This window comes from Bufo bufo, chromosome 4, assembly GCF_905171765.1.
Source record: "Bufo bufo chromosome 4, aBufBuf1.1, whole genome shotgun sequence".
Classification (NCBI taxonomy): domain Eukaryota; kingdom Metazoa; phylum Chordata; class Amphibia; order Anura; family Bufonidae; genus Bufo; species Bufo bufo.
In genome coordinates this window covers 372,561,608-372,585,282 of record NC_053392.1, presented here as the reverse complement: position 1 = coordinate 372,585,282, position 23,675 = coordinate 372,561,608, and the positions used below count along the sequence as shown (strand labels likewise).

The following is a 23,675-nucleotide window of genomic DNA, read 5'->3' as shown; positions in this document are numbered from 1 at the left end:
GAGAGAGGTCCCGTAACAGAGAATCTGGCCTTATGTCAACACAGAATCTGTCTTCATGTCATAGCAGAGAATCAGGCTTCAGGTCACCCACCACTGGAACAGGCCACTGTCACACATTTAGGCCCAGGCACCCAGGCAGAGGAGAGAGGTCCCGTAACAGAGCATATGGCCTTATGTCAGCACAGAATCTGTCTTCATGTCATAGCAGGCTTCACGTTACCCACCACTGGAACAAGCCACTGTCACATATTTAGGCCCCGGCACCCAGACAGAGGAGAGAGGTCCCATAACAGAGAATCTGGCCTTATGTCAGCGCAGAATCTGTATTCATGTCATAGCAGAGAATCAGGCTTCACGTCACCCACCACTGGAACAGGCCACTGTCACATATTTAGGCCCAGGCACCCAGGCAGAAGAGAGAGGTCCCGTAACAGAGAATCTGGCCTTATGTCAGCGCAGAATCTGTATTCATGTCATAGCAGAGAATCAGGCTTCACGTCACCCACCACTGGAACAGGCCACTGTCACACATTTAGGCCCAGGTACCCAGGCAGAGGAGAGAGGTCCCGTAACAGAGAATCTGGCCTGATGTCAGCGCAGAATCTGTCTTCATGTCATAGCAGAGAATCAGGCTTCACGTCACCCACCACTGGAACAGGCCACTGTCACACATTTAGGCCCAGGCACCCAGGCAGAGGAGAGAGATCCCGTAACAGAGAATCTGGCCTGATGTCAGCACAGAATCTGTCTTCATGTCATAGCAGAGAATCAGGCTTCACGTCACCCACCACTGGAACAGGCCACTGTCACATATTTAGACCCAGGCAGAGGAGAGAGGTCGCGTAACAGAGAATCTGGCTTCATGTCAGCACAGAATAAGTCTTCATGTCATAGCAGAGAATCAGGCTTCACGTCACCCACCACTGGAACAGGCCACTGTCACACATTTAGGCCCCGGCACCCAGACAGAGGAGAGGTTCATTCAACTTTGGGTTGCCCCGCAATATAATGGTAAAATGAAATTAAAAATAGTATTGAATGAGGAAGTGCCCTGGAGTAGAATAATATATTGTTAAGGGGAGGTAGTTAATATCTAATCTGCACAAGGGATGGACAGGTCCTGTGGGATCCATGCCTGGTTCATTTTTATGAACGTCAGCTTGTCCACATTGGCTGTAGACAGGCGGCTGCGTTTGTCTGTAATGACGCCCCCTGCCGTGCTGAATACACGTTCAGACAAAACGCTGGCCGCCGGGCAGGCCAGCACCTCCAAGGCATAAAAGGCTAGCTCTGGCCACGTGGACAATTTGGAGACCCAGAAGTTGAATGGGGCCGAACCATCAGTCAGTACGTGGAGGGGTGTGCACAGGTACTGTTCCACCATGTTAGTGAAATGTTGCCTCCTGCTAACACGTTCCGTATCAGGTGGTGGTGCACTTAGCTGTGGCGTGGTGACAAAACTTTTCCACATCTCTGCCATGCTAACCCTGCCCTCAGAGGAGCTGGCCGTGACACAGCTGCGTTGGCGACCTCTTGCTCCTCCTCTGCCTTCGCCTTGGGCTTCCACTTGTTCCCCTGTGACATTTGGGAATGCTCTCAGTAGCGCGTCTACCAACCTGCGTTTGTACTCGCGCATCTTCCTATCACGCTCCAGTGTAGGAAGTAAGGTGGGCACATTGTCTTTGTACCGGGGATCCAGCAAGGTGGCAACCCAGTAGTCCGCACACGTTAAAATGTGGGCAACTCTGCTGTCGTTGCGCAGGCACTGCAGCATGTAGTCGCTCATGTGTGCCAGGCTGCCCAGAGGTAAGGACAAGATGTCCTCTGTGGGAGGCGTATCGTCATCGTCCTGTGTTTCCCCCCAGCCACGCACCAGTGATGGGCCCGAGCTGCTTTGGGTGCCACCCCGCTGTGAACATGCTTCATCCTCATCCTCCTCCACCTCCTCCTCATCCTCGTCCTCCTCGTCCTCCAGTAGTGGGCCCTGTCTGGCCACATTTGTACCTGGCCTCTGGTGTTGCAAAAAACCTCCCTCTGAGTCACTTTGAAGAGACTGGCCTGAAAGTGCTAAAAATGACCCCTCTTCCTCCTCTTCCTCCTGGGCCACCTCCTCTTCCATCATCGCCCTAAGTGTTTTCTCAAGGAGACATAGAAGTGGTATTGTAACGCTGATAACGGCGTCATCGCCACTGGCCATGTTGGTGGAGTACTCGAAACAGCGCAACAGGGCACACAGGTCTCGCATGGAGGCCCAGTCATTGGTGGTGAAGTGTGTCTGATCCGCAGTGCGACTGACCCGTGCGTGGGTACGTCGCATATGAGGCGGTGAGCGGGAAGGCTGAAGTTACGCTGTAGCGCAGACAGGCGAGCAGCGGCAGGGTGTGAACGCCGGAAGCGCGAACAGACGGCCCGCACTTTATGCAGCAGCTCTGACATGTCGGGGTAGTTGCGAATGAACTTCTGCACCACCAAATTCAGCACATGCGCCAGGCAAGGGATGTGCGTCAAACCGGCTAGTCCCAGAGCTGCAACGAGATTTCGCCCATTATCGCACACCACCAGGCCGGGCTTGAGGCTCACCGGCAGCAACCACTCATCGGTCTGTTGTTCTATACCCCGCCACAACTCCTGTGCGGTGTGGGGCCTGTCCCCCAAACATATGAGTTTCAGAATGGCCTGCTGACGTTTACCCCGGGCTGTGCTGAAGTTGGTGGTGAAGGTGTGTGGCTGACTGGATGAGCAGGTGGAAGAAGAGGAGGAGGAAGCTGAGTAGGAGGAGGAGGAGACAGGAGGCAAAGAATGTTGCCCTGCGATCCTTGGCGGCGGAAGGACGTGCGCCAAACAGCTCTCCGCCTGGGGCCCAGCCGCCACTACATTTACCCAGTGTGCAGTTAGGGAGATATAGCGTCCCTGGCCGTGCTTACTGGTCCACGTATCTGTGGTTAGGTGGACCTTGCCACAGATGGCGTTGCGCAGTGCACACTTGATTTTATCGGACACTTGGTTGTGCAGGGAAGGCACGGCTCTCTTGGAGAAGTAGTGGCGGCTGGGAACAACATACTGTGGGACAGCAAGTGACATGAGCTGTTTGAAGCTGTGTGTGTCCACCAGCCTAAATGACAGCATTTCATAGGCCAGTAGTTTAGAAATGCTGGCATTCAGGGCCAGGGATCGAGGGTGGCTAGGTGGGAATTTACACTTTCTCTCAAATGTTTGTGAGATGGAGAGCTGAACGCTGCCGTGTGACATGGTTGAGATGCTTGGTGACGCAGGTGGTGGTGTTGGTGGTACATCCCATGTTTGCTGGGCGGCAGGTGCCAATGTTCCTCCAGAGGCAGAGGAAGAGGCCGAGGCGGCGGCAGCAGCAGCAGAAGAGGCCGAGGCAGCAGCAGAAGAGGCCGAGGCGGCAGCAGGGGGAGCCTGAGTGACTTCCTTGTTTTTAAGGTGTTTACTCCACTGCAGTTCATGCTTTGCATGCAGGTGCCTGGTCATGCAGGTTGTGCTAAGGTTCAGAACGTTAATGCCTCGCTTCAGGCTCTGATGGCACAGCGTGCAAACCACTCGGGTCTTGTCGTCAGCACATTGTTTGAAGAAGTGCCATGCCAGGGAACTCCTTGAAGCTGCCTTTGGGGTGCTCGGTCCCAGATGGCGGCAGTCAGTTGCAGGCGAAGTCTCTTGGCGGCGGGTGTTCTGATTTTGCCCACTGCTCCCTCTTTTGCTACGCTGTTGGCTCGGTCTCACCACTGCCTCTTCCTCTGAACTGTGAAAGTCAGTGGCACGACCTTCATTCCATGTGGGGTCTAGGACCTCATCGTCCCCTGCATCGTCTTCCACCCAGTCTTGACCCCTGAACTCCTGTTCAGTCTGCACACTGTAGAAAGACGCAGCAGTTGGCACCTGTGTTTCGTCATCATCAGAGACGTGCTGAGGTGGTATTCCCATGTCCTCATCATCAGGAAAAATAAGTGGTTGTGCGTTAGTGCATTCTATCTCTTCCACCCCTTCAAACAGTCTTCAAACAGCATAAGAGACTGCTGCATAACTTGAGGCTCAGACAGTTTCCCTGATATGCATGGGGGTGATGTGACAGACCGATGGGCTTGGTTTTCATGCGCCATCTGTGCGCTTTCTGCAGAAGACTGGGTGGGAGATAATGTGAACGTGCTGGATCCACTGTCGGCCACCCAATTGACTAATGCCTGCACCTGCTCAGGCCTTACCATCCTTAGAACGGCATTGGGCCCCACCAAATATCGCTGTAAATTCTGCTGGCTACTGGGACCTGAGGTAGTTGGTTCACTAGGACGTGTGGCAGAACGGCCACGTCCTCTCCCAGCACCAGAGGGTACACTAACACCACCACGACCATGTCCACGTCCGCGTCCCTTATTAGATGTTTTCCTCATTGTTCCCGTTCACAACAATTTTGAGAATGGCAAATTTGGGAATGCTTTTTCAACCCAGAACAAAAAGTCTGCTTTTACGGTCACTACAAATAACTTGACCAGCTAAAACTGTGCAGATTTGGTTGAATAGAGATGTGAGACCTGTTTTTTTTTTGCGCTGTGTGACAGTTATAGGTTTAATCACAGAATGACACTTCTATCAGCACTCTAGCGTGTGTCTTAGGTTTTTCTGAATCACACTATCAATACCTTCAATGTAAGATTTTCTTTTTGGGATAGATTTCAAGTAGGCCTCAAATACCACAAACTAGTAATTTTGAGAATGGCAAATTTGGGATTGCTTTTTCAACCCAGAACAAAAAGTCTGCTTTTACGGTCACTACAAATAACTTGACCAGCTAGAAACTGTGCAGATTTGGTTGAATAGAGATGTGAGACCTGTTTTTTTTTTGCGCTGTGTGACAGTTATAGGTTTAATCACAGAATGACACTTCTATCAGCACGCTAGCGTGTGTCTTAGGTTTTTCTGAATCACACTATCAATACCTTCAATGTAAGATTTTCTTTTTGGGATAGATTTCAAGTAGGCCTCAAATACCACAAACTAGTTATTTTCAGAATGGCAAATTTGGGAATGCTTTTTCAACCCAGAACAAAAAGTCTGCTTTTACGGTCACTACAAATAACTTGACCAGCTAAAACTGTGCAGATTTGGTTGAATAGAAATGTCAGGTCTATTTTTTAGGCGCTGGGTGACAGGCTCAACTTGCCCCTGATGTAATATATGGCCAAAAAATAACCACACTGTTGATGGTTAAATGCACTTGGGTGACACAGGCTCAGCCTGCAGCTGATGTAGTATATGGCCAAAAAATAATCAGACTGTTGATGGTTAAATGCACTTGGGTGACACAGGCTCAGCCTGCAGCTGATGTAGGATATAGCACAAAATAACCACACTATCGATGGTTAAATACACTTGGTGATAGCTCGTGCTGGCGCACCACAAGTCACAAAATGGCCGCCGATCACCCCAGAAAAAAAGTGATCTAAAAACGCTCTGGGCAGCCTCAAAAAAGTGAGCAAGTCAATAATAGCACTTCAATGATCCACAGCTGCAGATCGATCACAGAATGAAGTCTTTTGGAGGAGTTAATCTGCCTAATCTCGCCCTAACGTCGCAGCTGCAACCTCTCCCTATACTGATCATAGCAGAGTGACGTGCGGCGCTACGTGACTCCAGCTTAAATAGAGGCTGGGTCACATGGTGCACTGGCCAATCACAGCCATGCCTATAGTAGGCATGGCTGTGATGGCCTCTTGGGCCAAGTAGTATGACGCTTGTTGATTGGCTGCTTTGCAGCCTTTCAAAAAGCGCCAAGAAAGCGCCGAACACCGAACCCGAACACGGACTTTTACGAAAATGTTCGGGTTCGGGTCCGTGTCACGGACACCCCAAAATTCGGTACGAACCCGAATTATACAGTTCGGGTTTGCTCATCCCTACTAGAGAAGCGTAGTGTCAGGCTATTAACTATTAACACCTGTGCAGCCATGTCACCTGTAAGAACTGTGAAAGGTGCCTTTGTGCAACACCTGCCAGTCCATAGCATCCTGAGAACTGTAACTGATGTGCTCCAACTTAATCCTTCAGAAAAGAACTGTTCTGCTTCATATTTCCTGCATCTCTACATTGAACCGACATCTACAGCTTGCATCTGAAAACCTTCAACATCAAGGCCACCTCAAACAACATCAGGCAGGAGGACTCCGAAACCAGAGAGTGCCCCGAAGGGAAAAACAGGTGCGCTCTTCCCATCACTGCATGGCCCAGGGGAGCGACAGAGTGAGCGAGAGTACTATGACCACTATTCTTGTTACCATCAGTCCTATCCTTTCCTCTTTGTCTCTTGGGCTCACTGCATATATACCAAGTAGTGCACTGCCTAAGTCAGGAAGTCTATAGTTCTAAGGCATACCCTCATGACATGAAAGGCAGTGTGCAAGAATTTTCAGTTAGCTTTCTACGTCTCAAACTATTGTGGAACAATCCTAAATGTGTACAGGGTAGAGAGAGTGGTCAATTTTGAGAGTGACGAACAAAGTGTATACTGAAAGTGAGTCATACTTTGCATAATACAGATCCAAAGATACAAATGAGTACACCAAAGATGAACTTATCCTTACTTATGGTAGTCAGGTGATAAATTGTTCCCAAGTAGAATAACACTTACCTCAATATCTGTAATTTAAAGCTTATTCTGGGAGCTAATGTTGCTGGCTTAACCAGCAGTTTTTCACAGGGTGGGCAAGACAACTAAACAACCTGAATGTTAGGGAAAAGATTGTGCATGGCTGGAGAATTGTTTGTAGTTGTGTCCTAAACAATTCAGAGGGATTCTCAATTTAGGATAAAGCACAGGACAGTTTATGCTGTTAATGTTCCACCGGCACCTAACAATCCAAAGAGGATAATTATTTGCTCTAAGTGTAACATTTATAAAACTAATTTGTACACTCACTGAATGGTACTTGTAGGGAAGCTTGAAAGGTAAACTTAAAAGGGGTTTTCCAGGCTTCTGGTATTTATAACCTATTCTCAGGATAATATCTGATCAGCGAGGGTCTGATACCCACACCCTCTTGATTAGCTGTTCCCTGCAGCCTCCAGTGTTGGAAGTAGCTCTTGAATGGAGCAGGAAGCTCTGTTCAAACTGTAGTGTTGCGGGCCCATCTTCTTACACTGAATGTGTGTATGGGGGCATCCATGTGTATTGGAGAACATGTGTAGGGAAAGTCCCTGTATGTGGTAAACATGTATGGGAGCATCTATGTTTGTGATGGGTGTACTGGGCTGGTGGGGAGCCCACACCTTTAATACAGCCCAGGGCCCACAGTACCCTTAATCCTCCACTGGATATACCAGTCACTATGGGTGCCCATCATTTTAAGGGACATACAGCAAAATACGAGCCAGAATCAGCCACACAGGCCTTTGGTTAAAGTCAAAATACACCTGTAAATTCTTGGTTTTGGCTCTTTTTTGTAGCATATAAATACATGTGATGCAAGCTTAAACAAACAACCAGTAAAGCAAGAAGTGCTAAAAAGAAATTATAAATTACTTACTGTTACAATACTATAATGGTTGGGAAAGGTTTTTGATGGATATACCGGACGTAAAGAACGCGTATATGTTCCACATTGCTCTAAATTGTAAGAAAAATCACAAAGTAAGAGAAGTCAAATAGTAATGGCAGCTTGATTGAAGTCTGGTCTAAATATGTGTCAATTTATGTCTGACCTAGGCACAAAAAGGTCAATGACCAGCGAGAGTGAATATATTCTCTACACCACACTGAAGAATATGTGTATACTTTGTCGGTAAGGGAAGAATTTTAATTTCACCAGTAGTCCAGAGCTTCCTCAGTGTCCCTAGTTATAGTGGCCTTACACAGGCAATGACTATCACACTCCCCACTCCTACAAATATGATTTGGCAGCACATATTACTTTGGGAAACAAGGGATCAGACGAGCCAGGATCTCACCATGGATCCATCTTTCTCCTAATGACTGCCAAACATAACAGCTGCCTCCATACAGATGAAGTTTTATCTGATCTTGATCAGTGTATATGGCCAACTTTGCAAGAATAAATAAGGCAGCTCAGCAAGTGGAGAACGGTCCCAAACAGAGGTGGATTGGGAATTTAAAGTGCCACTTGGAAAGAAATCTAAAAGTGGCCACATATTGTGGTCTGAGAATTTAACATGAGCAGAAGTTTTTTGTCTTATTGGCCCTAGGCCTGAAATAGAAGTCTTTTATAAATGAGGACTGTATTATTCCTTGGTGCTTTCATTTTGCTGCAGATTCTAAAACTGTATATGCCAAAGAAAAGCTAAGAACATTAATCTTATGGCACAAATTTTCAAAGGGATTATTTCTTATTCAATAACAATTCTTGACTAGTTTAAATAGCTAATGTCTGAGAATAGTGCTTAAACTGTAAACTGGCTAATGGAGTTAATGTTTCTAATTTATCTTAGAGGGTTCCGTAATATGGAGAGTTGACATCCATTTCTCCTTATTTTATAAACTGTTAAAAACCGGACATCGTTCATATTCACAACATATACTGTACAGTATAATGAATTGTGCACTATTAATATTATGGATGTAGTGCTTACACTCTATAACAAATTTCTCCCAAAAATGCAACTGTGTTGGTGCTATATTCAAATTAACCCCTTCAGGACCCAGCCAAATTTTTTTGTTTTATTTATTCCTCACCACTTTCCAAGAGCTATAACTTTTTATAGTAAGGACTTTTTTTTTTTTTTGCAGGACAAATTATATTTTTTATTGGCACCATTTAATTTACTATATTCTGTATTGAAAAATGGGGAAAAAATTCTGTGGGGTAAAACTGAAAATAAAACTAATAAAGAGGTTAATGGGAAATAAATTATTTAAAATGTTAAGAGCTAGTCAGTGTATTATGCATTATGGAAAGTTATTAATTTTCTATGTATTAATACCTCATAACTTTCAAGATGTCAGCTTGTTTTTAGTAAATGTGAACATTCACTGTTTACTTTCAGGGAGGACGCTTACACAGGCGCACAACAGAGCTCTCTTGTAATGGTCACCCATGTAATGGTCACATAACCAGTCAAATTTCCATCTCTAACTAAGCAACCAAAATAAAACCAATTTTCGGTACCATGTACATTTGCATTGAAAAAAAGGGCTTAAACACAAAAACATCCCCCATATATGCTATCTCTGCAGTCGTAATGACCTAATTAAGGAAGGTAACATGTTATTTAATGAGCGGCACCAATAAATTGAAAAAAACAACAGCGTAATATGGTCGTGCATGCCATCCAAATTTTTTTTAGACTAGTCCATCAATAATTTATATATAGTTCAAGATGGTTCTATGAAACATATGACTGCACCGATGGAAAAATAATAAAGCAATAACTATAAAACAAAAGCAAACACCCCAAAACAGGCCATTCAAAAAGGGATTGACAAAAATGTGGCAATATTTCTTGATTTACTGGTAAGTGTAATAAGTAGAGAATAATAAATTTATCCAGCAGTTTGCGATTCTATTCACAATTTGACGGATATATTGGATAGTTCTGACATGTATTATGTTTGCTTTTGGTGCATTAAAGAGAAGAGTCAAGTTGCTTCCAGATCACCACCCTGCACTTCCTTTTAAATATATATATATATATATATATATATATATATATATATATATATATATAGTACAGCATAGAAAACAGACATTGTCATGAAAAACCTATGAAAAGCCTATTAATCTTATCTTCTATGTCTAGATTGTTGGTGAAAGAGAACAGAATACTTACTTAACTTACTGATAACTGGAAGAAGGCCACCCCATGTTTGTAAGTACTCTGCTCTAAACCCATCCAATGAAAATAAGATGACTGGAGGCTTAGAGAACCTTTAAAATATCAAAGAAAACAAGTTAAAGGGGTTGTAGAGGATTAGAAAAGAAATCTGATAAAAAGGGCCAAAACTGTCTATGCATTGATTGTGCCTTGCAACCCAGTCTCACTGAATTAAATAAGGCTCTGTCAAATTTGACCGTAAACACATGCAGGCATGATTGTGGCTTCTAAGGACATTGACTTCTTCCTCTGCGCTCCACATCACAAGAGTGATGGTGTGGTGTGCTAATGGGTTTTGCATAGCAGCTGGGGTTCTGAACAATGCCCTAGGTCTCAGACTATGTTGACGGATTTTTTTTTTTTAAAGTGCAAGAAAACCGTGGTGGAATTTGTTTGCTTATTTTTGCACCTCCTTCAAAAAGGAGGCTCTTTGAATGCAATTGTAGGTCAAAATACTGTAGGTTATATCCTTAAAGGAGTGCTTTGTGGAAGGGGGGGGGGGGGGGGTCAAGTCAAGGAACTGTGCTCTACAATAGATGGTAATAATGCGATCCTGTGTGGTATGTCATTGTGGCTGAGTAGCCTGACACGAATGGGGAGCAGGACCATAAAGTTTGGTTGAAGAAAATTTGTTCCATACATTGAAATGGTTTCTACAGAATGTGCATAGGTTTATAAAAGCCTAATTAAAATCATTTCTGCAGCAAATCTTCCATGCCACAGATATCATATGTAAACTATTAACTAACATTATTTAAAAAACTCTCATTACAACCATAGAAACAGAAGAAAGCTAGCAGAAAAAGGCCACATGATCCCTCTTGTCTTACCTTATTTTTTTCATAAATATATGTTCATCTCAAGTAGGTAACCATTCTATAAGACTAGGACTACATTGCAACATAATAAATTCTTTAGGTAGAATCAACCTTGGATTCACCCATGTAGCAATGAACTCACCCAGCTGGGCAGAGTGGTGTTTGGATATCCTCACATTTCTCTTCTACCCAGCTCTTGTTTCCTAAAAAAACAGACAATATTTTCATGGGTCACAAAGTAATAAAAAAATCTGATACATTTTGAAATGTATCAAAACCTGTGATTAGTGCTAATGACACATGAGAGGTTAAAAAGGTAGTCCCATCTAACAGTGACCACAGTGAGATGGAACCAAGTAGTAGCCTTAGGTCACTGGGTTTATGGAAACTGCTGAGCGGGCCGGCGTTCTGCTGTTTCCGGAGTCCCATCTAACTGTGGAAGTGAGAGATGGGACAACCAGTTTAAACAGTATTCGCATGTAGTGCAGTAAAACATTATTTTATGAAAGAGACTGCGACCCTTAATTTACCAATTATCATTTCAATAATGAAGGCTTTGCAGCTACAGAGATCTATACATACAAAAACAGTACTCTTTGCCAGGAGAATATGATATGACATAAAGTACGAAATTATACAAGTGTTTTTCCTCAATTCTGGCCATCATCTACCATTTACTTTGGCTGACTTTTATTTTGCTCTCGTAGGTCAGGACAAAGTTAACATTCCTACATTTAAAAGGCATAAAAGATCATTAGATGTGGTAAAATGTAGGAATAGGTATATTACGAGAAGAGTGTTTTAAATCAAGTTAGAACACCCATACAAATAAACTAGTTCAAACATCCATAGAATACTGAAGAAAATGTAAAAAAAACAACAACAAAAAACTGTGTTGCCCATAGCAACGAATCACAGCACAGCTTTAATTTTTCAAGAGCAGAATAAGAAATGAAAGCTGCTGAATGGTTGCCATGGTCCACAAAGGGCTACATAAATCTCTCTAATGTACATTACTATTTGGGGCATCAGTGTACAATTTTTTTTTCCATACTGGGGTTATATAATTTGGAAAAAACGCCACTTACCATTGATATAAGGTCAATACAGAGATCTTTTTTATGATCTCATCATACTAAGCAATTAATTGTGAATTGGTTGAAAGAGTCTAAAAATGGTTAGATGCCTTTCCCAAAAGTAATAGTACAAGTTAAGATTACAAGAGATGGGTCACTGATCCAAGAATGATTTCTAAATGTTATATTTGGATTTTGGGAAGGACTTTTACTGTAATATGAGGAAAACTGACTCCTGTCTTATTGAGCTTGATTTTCCTTCCTCTGGATCAACATTTCAGGAAAATGGATTGAACTGAATCTTTCTCCAACAAACATTTTATAGCCTGTCTACTACAAAAATACCCCCCCCCCCCCCAAGGCATTTGCACCATTGAGCAATGCTGTCTGCATGAGCCACACATGCCTGACCTTTTTTTCTCTTTTATTCTACTTCTTGATTGATTCATCATCCATAAAAATCTTAATTAAAGGACTCTCTATGTTGTCTTTATTTTGTTACTTTCCTCTTTGTATGCTAGCTTACTCATTTATACAATTGTTCTAAATTTCAAAAACCTGTATTTTTTACATTTGTGTTTTTGGCATAAGAATGAAAATGAAAATTCTTGCAGAAAACTAACTGATTAAAGTCCAGTGTGGGCTAGGATTAAAAGCTAGGCTTGAAACATGTAAGCAGGACTTTTTTCCTTGAAACGTATGTTTTTAATCTTCACTTTGATAAAGGAATTAAATTTAATCTTTGGAGGTGTGGGATCCTCTTTTCAGTGCAAACAACTGATAACTTTCCAGTTTTAACTGGGCATAAAAACACTGAATAAAAAAAATAAAAAAAAGATGAAAGCAGATAGGAAAAATTGGTGTACCTTGTCTGCCCATTTTATACTCTTACTATGGAACCTTTAGAAAGCTTTGAAGAACGGTCTGTCAGACTGTCACCATCAAGTGCCTTACTTTTCTTTAGAGATAGTTATGTCCCACACTACAAGCTACAGTTATCTCACACTTATGTCAATGAAGTGGGTGAAGGGGCAGCAACTTTTCAAAAAAAAAAAAAGTACCCAGTCCCACTCATGCTCACAATCGGTGGGGGCGCCAATGATAAGGTTGCCATCTATTATATTATACATCACTAATTGTGAGGGGAAGCTAGCAGGCAGGGGACGCTGCTTGCCATCAAGACATTTAGCCATGGCCACCTATTTACATACAGTGTTATAGCAGCTAACAGAATCTTTACCCAAGCGAAAGAAAGCCTAGCTCAAGGTTGGTAATTTAAATGTCATAAACGTCTATGGAGGGAATCTGTCATCAGGGTAATAGATGAAGTTAGTTTTCCTCGAGTCTGCATTTGTATACTTTGTGGCAAATTTATGAAACGGCGTTTTGTTAAATTTGTCACATCTTTAACCACCCTCCTGGAGTGGATTTAAGGCTTAAATCTGGAGTGAGCTTTAAAAATGCAAAACGTTGAAAAACTTTGCACAAATGACCCTTGTGATTATTCACAGTTTCAATGCGCCAGATGATCCTTCCCTATACCACCGACAGCAAGTGATTGCTACATCTCACCCAGACCTAAATGTCACACATTTTTGTTGCCTTGAATCAAAAATTCAACAAAATTATTGGATGTACTAAGTTCCAATACAGAGTGCTGAAGTTCATGTTTCTACATTGTGATGGGTGCTCGCAGTAGTGCCACGGCCTTCTCTCAGCTTTTCCTAAGCCAGTGACGACACATTCATCAGTCACATGGCCTAGTTACAGCTCAGCCACAATGAAGTGAATATGGATGAGCTGTGATAACAAGCACAGCCACTATACAATGTACAGAGCTGTGCTTGGTGGACAGAGAGGCCACGTCGCTCACAGGCACACCAAAGCCTTCTCAAACAGCTGATCGGCAGTCCCGGGTGTCGGACCCGCACCGATCAGATACCAATGTTCTATCCAGGACTTAAGTCATCAGTAGAGATGAGCGAATCGAATCCCACAAAGTGGAATTCGATCCGAATTTCAGGATAAATTCGATTCGCTTCGAAGTCGAATTTCCTCATGCTTCATGTAAGCAAATCGATTTAACCTGAAATTGTGTAGAATTTTTTTTATTAATTCTTACTTCCTCCATTTGCTTGCAAAGGGCCGCCAGCCACCATCTTGATTGAAGATCTCGGCCAAAATCCCATCATACGTCACCAAATCGGCCGGCGTGATGTTGTAATCTCGCGCCGCGCAAGATTTTGCGCCAGATCTTTAAGCAAGATGGCAGCGGCCGGCTCTTCACGAGCAAATGGACTCAGTAAGTTAGATTTTTTATTTTTTTTTTCATGTTAATTTCACACTGTTTTTACACTTAGTTGCTGCGATCATGTATGAACGTGGCATCTGAGGGGTACAATGACGGGGGTCTGCGCTATTGCAGCTCCCAGTCACTGCACCCACTACTTACAAAAAAATGCACTTCGTGACGGAGTAATTAGTCATGAAACACATTTTTTTGTAAAATTCAGCGAATCAGTAAAAAAAAATATAATTTTGGAAAACCCCTTTAAGCAGTAATAAACATTTAATATCATTACTGTGACTACATGGAGACTTTATTACATAAACTCACCTCTGCAAACGGCATCATAATTAACACAGCAATCGTTTGAGTCCTTGCAGTCATCAGAACAGCAGCACAGACTGCTGGGAAGTCTTTTCTCTCCACATCTTAATTTGTCACATGTCCAAAGGTGAGCTGCATAAAAAGTAGCATCAATAGCGTCATACCGCTTATAGTGAAGCACCCTTTGACGATCAACACATCCCTGGTTTGATAGATACAGTATCTATTATGAACCTAGCATCCCTTATACCATCACAAAACATGTGTTAACCAGCTGTTATCTCCAGGTGCCCCTGGATGCAAAGTCATTATTTATGAGGTGCGATGCTGGAGTTGTAGAAATCAAAAGGAATCCTGGCAGGCACTGGGTAAAAAACAGAGGAGGTGCCGAGGGGAAGACCCCTTTAATATGGATTCATAATTATTAGGGTTAATGTTCTGTTTTCTGAACAACTGCTTATATGTGAGATTTCATAATTCTACCAGATAAATTTTTTTCCAGACCTAGGTGTTAAAAAAACAAAAGCCTGTGTTTTAAAGAAAGGTGCGACCCATTTACGGGAACCATTGTAGGGAGTTTTCAGTGTGAATCTATGCACTTTTGGCAGATCTAGTAAAGTCGCAGCTATTCCCAACCTGGTTAAGATCCAAATCATCGTCATTCCCAGCAATTAAAGCTTGCTACTAGGCATTATAAAAGATTTCAGTATAGGTTGTAAAGCAGAATTACCGTTTTCTTTGCATCAATACAATACCATCAATAAATCCCAATTACCAACTAAATTACTCTGAGCCTTGAACATTGCAGTTTTATGGGGCCAATTATCAGACTGGTGTAAAGTACAACTGGCTTGGTTTTCCATAGCAACCAATCAGATTCCACCTCTTATTTTGTGAAAATGAAAGTTCTACTTTATACCAGTTTGATAAATGACACCACAAGTTTCTATGAGTTTTCTTACCTGGTTTAATACATAGATCCTCATAATCTAGACAGCAGTTTCCAAGTCCAACACAGGCAGCATCGCAGCGGCAGCTCCCGAACTTACGCTCAAAGCAGCGATTTTTGCAGCTATTCACTATATTTGAAATACAACTGGTTACATTTTATTGTAATGTGTTCATTTTATTATTAAAAACCATTTAATATAAACGTTTCTCTGAGAAATAATCTCACCCAATAAACCTCAGTGGCTACAAAATATATATTTTTGGGCAGGACATTTTTTCTTATAGTTAACAGAAAGACAGTCATGTTTCTTCAAGGATGAAGCTCATTGTAATCAAGTCAAAAAGTCCCACTGCGCCATATGAACAAAGCATGGACATTAGCAAATGTAATAAATATCTAACCAATGGGGTCCAACCAATAAGAGTCTAATTGATCCCAATACACTCTTTTGGCTGTTTCCATATTTACCATTCACTAAAATGTACAGCCCCACACACTAGACAAAGGGAACAGGGCAAAAACTATATCAGGGCTCATGCCCACAACCGCGTGTGTCCCATGCCCGTATTGCGGCCACAATATACGGGCATCGGACTTGTGCACTCCATATCACAGATGCAGACCCATTGACTTGAATGAGTCTGCAATCCTCAAGATACGGAGCAGAGGCACGGATCAGAAGCACACAGAGTTACTACGCTTCCTTGGGATTTTGGTCCGTGCCCACGCACAACAAAAAAAATAGAACATGTCTAATTTTTTTGCAGTGCGGACCGTATCTTGCTGATCACAGACCCATTCAATTGAATGGGTCCGCATCCACAAATGGTGTGCACATGGACGGTGCCCATGCATTGCAGACCGCAATTTGCAATCCACAGTACAAGCACGGGGCACACACGTTCATGTGCATAAGCTGGTAGAGTGCATTCATACGACCATATGTATTTTGTGGTCTTCAAAACGCCTATCCACAAAAAATACAGATGTCGTTCGTGCGACATGTGTTCCATCCTTTTTTTGTGGACCTTTTGCAACAATGCCTATTCTTGTCCACAAAATAGACAAGAAAAGGACATGTTCTACCTTTTTTGTGGGGCCGTGGAACATACATATAGATGCGGACTGCACACGGTGTGCTGTCTGCATTTTTTGTGGCCCCATTGAAATGAATGAGTTCGCATCCAACCCGCAAAATTGGGGATTGAATGCAAACCAAAAATACGGTTTTGTGAATGGGGCCTTGGACAAATAACATTTTGTGTAAATTTTTATAAGAAGGCACATAGCAGGTCATTTATTAACAATTTTTTTAAATGAAAGTAACAGAAAATGCCACGTCTACGCGACATGATTTTAGCCTAAGCTAAAGGCTTGCCACGCACGGCACTAAATTTATCAAAATAATAATGTTGAATTTGACTAAACTGATATGATATTTCCTGTTCTCATTAGTCATGTGAAGTAATAATTCTTCCATATCTTAAGTTTACATTTACCTTCTCTAGAGCAGCTTGGCTTAAGTCCAAATATGCACCCTAGGATAGCGGTTAATATGCACACACAGATTACCTAGTGGAAAAACACAAGGACCATATGTATTTTGTAACATTCAAGGCTTGTTCATATACACTTACGAGGGAATTTATCATTTGCAGTGTTTTTTGTGTCAGTTTTAAGCCTGTCTTTGGTTTGTTGCAAAATTTTTAGCAAAATGCGTGAGTCAGCACTTCAGATATTTTCATACCAGAAAATTAGCGTATCAGACTTCATAAATGTCCCCCTTTATCTTTTTTTCTCATTTTTTTAACTTTTTTTTTTAAATATAAGATTGTATTGTGTGTATTCATTTACATCCACACAATAACCATTAGAGGAGATAAAAGTGTAAGAAACTAGAATAACTGAAGGAAAGGTCACCAAATAAAACTCCCAACCATTAGTCAACAATTAAAAGTTCCATCATTTTAGAAAATTCACAAAAATAAGAAAACAAGGAAGGCGGAGGGGGGGGGGGGAATCACCGGAGCTACAACGCTTGATCACCAGAGGAAAGAGGTAGGTAATGTTTATTGTTTCATATTAAAGCATGTGGAGCTCTTTTTATAACTTTTTCAGAAGATGGCTATCCCCTTTAAACTCCCCAGCCTCTCCAACTTCTAAGCTCTTGTGGATCTCGCTAGCCTTTGTTTATTCTTGTAGAGTGAGAATGTGCTATTTTGCCATGTAATCTGGCAAATCACTGGCCTCTGCGGTCACATGCCATGCATGCTACCATAACTGCTGTGGCCAGTAATAGGCTATGGTGGTACCATATTTGTACAGCATGTAATTGCTCTTGGAAAACACTGGCAGGGATAACCACAGCACTGGAGCCAAATGAGGCCTTAATGGGTGAATAATGTTTGTATTTTTTAACATTTCCCGCAGCTAGATTTAACTGCTTTCTGCATTTGGACTGTTGAGGGAAGTGTTGGATTTAAATATATTTGTGGTCAAGGCTCCGGGGGGAGTGTTGGGAAGAGGGTGTGCACTGGACACGGTAGGACCTAACTTGGCTAGTGGTGTGCCTTTAGCCACGTGACGCGGGTAGCCAAAAAAGGGGGCTAACCCAGGGAGTCTGAGCTGAGTGAAGCTGGAAAAGAGGGAGGGTCGGGTGGGGCACTGTGCGATGCCGACGCCAGAGGGAGGGCGTGTGCCGGCTAAATACCCTATGCCCCTCCCACAAATGCAGGCTGGGAATCCAGCCTGCTATACTTGTGGTCAAGGCTCCGGGGGGAGTGTTGGGAAGAGGGTGTGCACTAGACACGGTAGGACCTAACTTGGCTAGTGGTGTGCCTTTAGCTACGTGACGCAGGTAGCCAAAAAAGGGGGCAAAACATGAATTTAGGCAGTTTATTATTTGGAGATTACAAAACCAGACTGGAAAACGCTTTGGCAATCTCGACCCGTGGATGAGGGATGTAACGGGAAAAACAGGAAGATTGCCATCGTCCCATCTTCGGTATGACGTGAGCGGGGACGCCATGTTTGGAGGCTGCCGATGCGGCCCCGATTCGGAAGGAGTGTCCGGAAATGGAAGCAGAGTGGAACCCCAGACCCGAAGCTATGGAACGAATGTGCCTGATGAACTGCGCGGATGTCAGTTACAGCACGGGAAATGGCAGTAGGGGGCTATCGGGAGTTCTGTCCTGGAGAGTGGAGAGCAGCTGATTGAACACGGACACTGGGCACCAAGGATTGAACGACTTAAAGTATTCGATCTGTACCGGTGGAACGACTTGGGAGGTTTTGGAGGAAGGAAGAGAGAAGGTGAAGTGGTCTAAACTATGGAGGAGCTGGCTGATAACTGGCCCTGGATTCCGGGCTGAGGTGCAGCAGAATTCCCCCGGCCTGAGAAACCCATAGAAGCTGAGGTAGAGAGCGGCTTTGAGGATCAAACTTCTGAAAGGGCCAAAGGGATTACCATCTAGGGCGGAAGAAATTTTTTGGAATAATTCCCCTGTGACTGGTTGTCTGGTGGGAATGGCAGGGGAAGAGAGCTTCTGAATGCCCCTCAAAACCGCCTTGACCGCCTGGGAGGAAAAGATGGCGGTATGACTGGGATGAATGATCATGTGGTGGTGCTGGATGCCCGCTAAATAAAGTCTGATGGTGTTGTGGGACAGGTGGAGCTCCTTGTGGAGGTACGCCAGGAAGGCCAGGACGAAGGAGACTCTGTCCCTGTCCCCCCTGGGGTGAAGGTGGGCGAACCGCCTGAAGGTGTTCCACCCTGTTAAATAGTTCCGGGCAGAATTAGCCGAGAGAGACTCGCGGATGAGACCGTGGGCTGCGGAAACGTACTCCTCTAGTCCATGATCAGGGCTTCGAACCCCGGAGGGTTGATCCCGACTCTCCGAGCTCCCGGCATGACCTGGAAAAACAAATTAAAGTTTAAACGGGACAGAGCATCAGCTGCGGTATTTTTCCTGCCCTCTATGTGCCTGCAAATGATGCGGAAGTTGCTTTGAAGGGACAGCCAGGTGAGCCTTCGAACCAGACGCATGACCTTGGGGGAGCTGGACCTACCCCTGGCGAGGATGTCAACAACCGCCTGGTTGTCAGTCATGAAGCACACTGGCCTGTTACTCCATGACTGTCCCCAGACAAGAGCGGCTGCGACGATGGGGTATACCTCGAGCAGGGGGGAGGACCTGGCAGCCTCCTGGTCTGAGGAGACCTGCGCGGGCCAAGGACCCGCAAACCATTGATCCCCGTAGATGGCCCCGAAACCGAGGGAAGCAGCAGCATCGGAGAATACCAAGGGAGAGGCCTCGTTCCACTGAGGAACAAAGAGGGAGATGCCATTCCAGCTGGACAAAAACAAAGACCACATGGCCAGATCCGCCAGCGCGTCGCGCCCGAGGTGGATGAGGGCATGCTGATCTGAGGCTGCTGGAAGGAGTCTGAGTAGGCCGGCGGTGAAAGACCTGCCCTGGGGCATGATCCTGGCGGCAAAGTTGAAAGACCCCAATAAAGACTGGAGTTCCAACTTTGACACCGTGCGGGTGCCCACGAGCCTGGCCACGGAGTCCTTTAACCTGTTTAATTTGTCCAGGGGGAGGCTGGCCTCCATTCTGATTGTGTCCAGGGTGATGCCCAGAAAGGTGATTACCCTGGAGGGGCCCTCGACCTTGGCTGAAGCCACCGGAACATTCAGGTGGCTGAACAGGCTGAGGAGGCTGTCCAACCTGTCCGGGGCGCGTTCGGCCTGCTCGATGAGCAAGAAGTCATCCAGGTAATGGATGACCCTCGGACAGTGGGCATGATTGACCAAGAGCCAATGCAGTGCTTGGGCGAACTGGTCAAAGAGCCAGGGACTGCTCTTTGACCCGAACGTCAAGCAGGTGGCAAAGTAATATTTTGCCCTCCATTTGATGCCGTAGAACTTCCACAGGTGAGGCAGGATGGGCAGCAACTTGAAGGCATCAGCAATGTCCGCTTTTGACAACCAAGCTCCTGCCCCGACCTGTAAGATGAGCTCCACGGCCTCGTCCAGGGACGAGTACTGCATGGAGAACTCGTCCGACGGGACCAGGGAATTTAGGCTGGGGGTGGTGGATGCATGAGGAGCAGACAAGTCATAGATTAATCTTTTTTTATTGGAAGATTTTTTGGACACCAGACCTATGGGGCTGACCCGGTACAGAGGGAAAGGGGATTCCGCAAAAGGACCGATCATGAAGCCCTTCTGCAACTCCGCCTCCAGCAGAGCGTCCACCGCCCCGGGATCCGCCAGAGAAGAGAGGAGGTTGGGGCACTCATGAGTGACCTGCGGAAGGGTGACTAGCCCGGTATGGAAACCCTCCGAGAAACCCTGTGTAAGAAACTGGACAAAACTGGGGTCGTGATGTTGTTGGAGGAGGGAGAGTAACAGGTCAACGTTGACCCCGCCTAGTCATGAGCGTTTTGCCGTGCGTTGGGAACAGGAGGACTGAGGATGGGCCCTGAAACAGATGGCGCAGATGTGCAAAGCCTTGCATTTATCATAACTGCAAAAACCCAGGTTGAAGTTGTTGCAGAGCTGATTCTTCCCTAAGAAGGTGATGGGACGGCAGAGTTTGTCCGTGGCGGGGTTGGGTTTCTGCGCCCCTGAGCTGGACGTTGGCCTGGCAGGAGATGGGTTGGTGACATGGGGGCACCAATCAGAAGAATGGAGGACTGATTGGCAACCGGCACAGGCTGGGGATTTTTGCCCGGCGAAGTGCCTGCAAAAAATCTCCATGTCCAACACTGCCCAGTTGGTGACATGCTGGTGCTGGAGGAAAGCCGCTGCAGCTTTGGCAGAGAAAGACCGGTGGTACTCATAGAAGGCGGTACCGCCATATCTGTAACCCAGCTCGGTGACCTTGTACATGTATGTGTCCAATTCTACCCTGCGGTGGGGATGAATGGAGCACACTATGTCCCGGTACAGGCTGAAGGTCAGCATGAATTCGGGGATGGACAGCTTCTTGTTGAGGCGGACGTCTTTAGACCTCAGCACGACCAACACATCACCGCAGGCGATTGTCCGGTTTTCGACCGTATCATGGGTGGAGATTAGGATGGCGGCCAAATTGATATCCTTTCCCGCCAGGATATCCCGCCTGATGTTCTCTGGTACGAAGAACGCTGGGGCGATGTCGGGAGAGGCCAGACCTGTACCTGGGACGTTGGCCTGGGAAGTAGAAGGCACGGCTTCGGCCTCTGGCGGAGGAGGAGGCGTAGCAATCTTGCTCTCGACGGCCTGGAGCCTGGAGTCGATGTGTGACATCGAAGACGCCATGTTGTTGATGGTCGCATGGAGTTGGGTCAGGGAGAGCTGAATGGTCGACATGGAGACCAGATCTTCGGAGGCTCCGGGTGGTTCGGGAGTCCTGGGAGATTCAGGGAAGAGCAGATGATATAGTTCTGCCTTTCGTGCGGATGGCGAATGGCGGATCCCTTTCTTCTTCAGTTCAGCGAGCATTTTTTTTTTTTTTTTTTTTTTTTTTTACTTACCTGGAGCCTCAGAAAGTTTAGGATGGAAAAATTGTTTGGGAAACCTGGAAACGAACAAAACTCGGAAATGTCCGTGGAGAGAGTGGACTTCACCCTGCGAATATGGGATTGGTAAGTGAGGAGGAAATTTTTACTGGTACCTGCGGGGAGATGTACCCCAACATATGCTGACAAGACGAAACTTACGTGATGATGAAACAGGACAAAAACGAACCCTGAAGGTGGCAGGCCGAAAACGCAAGAAATCCTGAACGATATCAGGCGATGGGAGGACAACCTGAAAGAAAACACGAAAACAGAGCGGCCTGAGCGTGTCAGGTAGTGAGGAAAAGGACCTGACGTGAACAAGTGAATGAAAACGCCAGGCCCTGAACAAACCGAGAGCCGAGACGCGTCTGGAAACGAGGCCCCAACTGGCTGCCAGCATGGAGTTGACCAGTGTGGCAGGCAGTGAGGAGACATGACCCGTGCGTGATGGCAATGGCGAGCAACAGGCCCCAAGCGTGACAGATAAAGAAGCCTGAACTGACCGTGATAGGTACACTGGGGAAGGAGAAAGATGCAACAGGACAGTAAGAGAGAAAAATGACGGAGTGAGAAGGCGAGCCCAAGAAATGACCCTGAAAAAGATGAAAAGTCACAAACAGGACTGACCAGACGGGACATGAACCAAACGTAACAGGAGGGAGGACATGATGAAGGCTTGACCAGCAAGAGGACATGACGAGGGCCTGAACGTATCAGGCAGAAAAACCAGAAGCAGAAAATCCGAACGTATCAGGCAGATGGACACGAAAACGGAAAACCTGAACGTATCAGGCAGACAGTGACGAAGATGGAAACCTGAACGTATCAGGCAGACGGACATGAAAACGGAAAACCTGAACGTATCAGGCAGACAGTGACGAAGATGGAAACCTGAACGTATCAGGCAGATGGACATGAAAACGGAAAACCTGAACGTATCAGGCAGACAGTGACGAAGATGGAAACCTGAACGTATCAGGTGGACGGACATGAAACGGAAACCTGGATGTAACAGGCAAACAGACATGAAAAATAGAAACCTGAACGTATCAGGCCGAAGGCACAAAGAACATCCTGAACGTATCAGGCAGGGGGACGTGGAGCCAATCCTGGACACATCGGAAAAGACACTAGAACGGATCAGGTGGGAGGACATGATGAAGGCAAAACCCTGGACGTATCAGGCAACCGGACCTGAACGTATCAGGTGATTGGACAGGCAGTGAGCCTGGACGAATCGGGCGAGACCCCGAAAAGGAACCTGAACGTATCAGGCTACAGGACACGGAGAGAACCATATTAATGCAAGACAGGAAAAGAAGACCACCTGGACATCCTTGGAAGAAAAAACATGGCGGCCAGGTAAAATATAAAACAGGTGAAAGAAAACGGAACATATCTGAGCAGACCTTTTTTTTTTTTTTTTCTTTTTCAGGGCGGAACCGCGGCGTGCCTGGCAACCGGCACATGCAGCTGCTCCCGGGACGCCCGGCCGCACCGCAAGACCGAGCCGCCCGGCCACGGCATCCCTGCAACGTGCCTGCCTAAGCTTATTCTGGGCTTTTCATGTGACACTTCCTTGAACACATGTGAGAAATGGAAATGTGGTCAAGGAACCAGGAGTAGGCGTGGTAGCCTTCATATTGGAGCCCAGGATATGGCGGATGGGGTTCCCCCTGGGTGCCCCCACGGTGGAGCGCAGGGAAGGTTGGGAATCTGGGAGGCTTCCTCATGACTAAGTGATGCGTGAACGCCGAAGTGGTGGAGCTCAGGGAGATGGGCGGAAGTGTGCATGTAGTGGTGGAGCTCAGGGAGATGGGCGGAAGTGTGCA

At 45.4% G+C, this 23,675-nt stretch overlaps 1 protein-coding gene across 2 annotated transcripts in view; it reads right to left on the bottom strand.

Moving 5' to 3' along the window:
* Positions 1–23,675, bottom strand: part of ENPP1 (ectonucleotide pyrophosphatase/phosphodiesterase 1) — a 164,159-nt gene that overhangs the window by 103,475 nt on the left and 37,009 nt on the right. For both annotated transcript variants that reach the window (XM_040429149.1, XM_040429150.1), the window contains exons 2-7: positions 16,794–16,866; positions 15,305–15,421; positions 14,349–14,474; positions 10,798–10,858; positions 9,793–9,890; positions 7,536–7,615 (exon numbers count right to left, since the gene is read on the bottom strand). In XM_040429149.1, the coding sequence (XP_040285083.1) occupies positions 7,536–7,615; positions 9,793–9,890; positions 10,798–10,858; positions 14,349–14,474; positions 15,305–15,421; positions 16,794–16,866 (555 nt within the window). The remainder of the gene's footprint in view (positions 1–7,535; positions 7,616–9,792; positions 9,891–10,797; positions 10,859–14,348; positions 14,475–15,304; positions 15,422–16,793; positions 16,867–23,675) is intronic.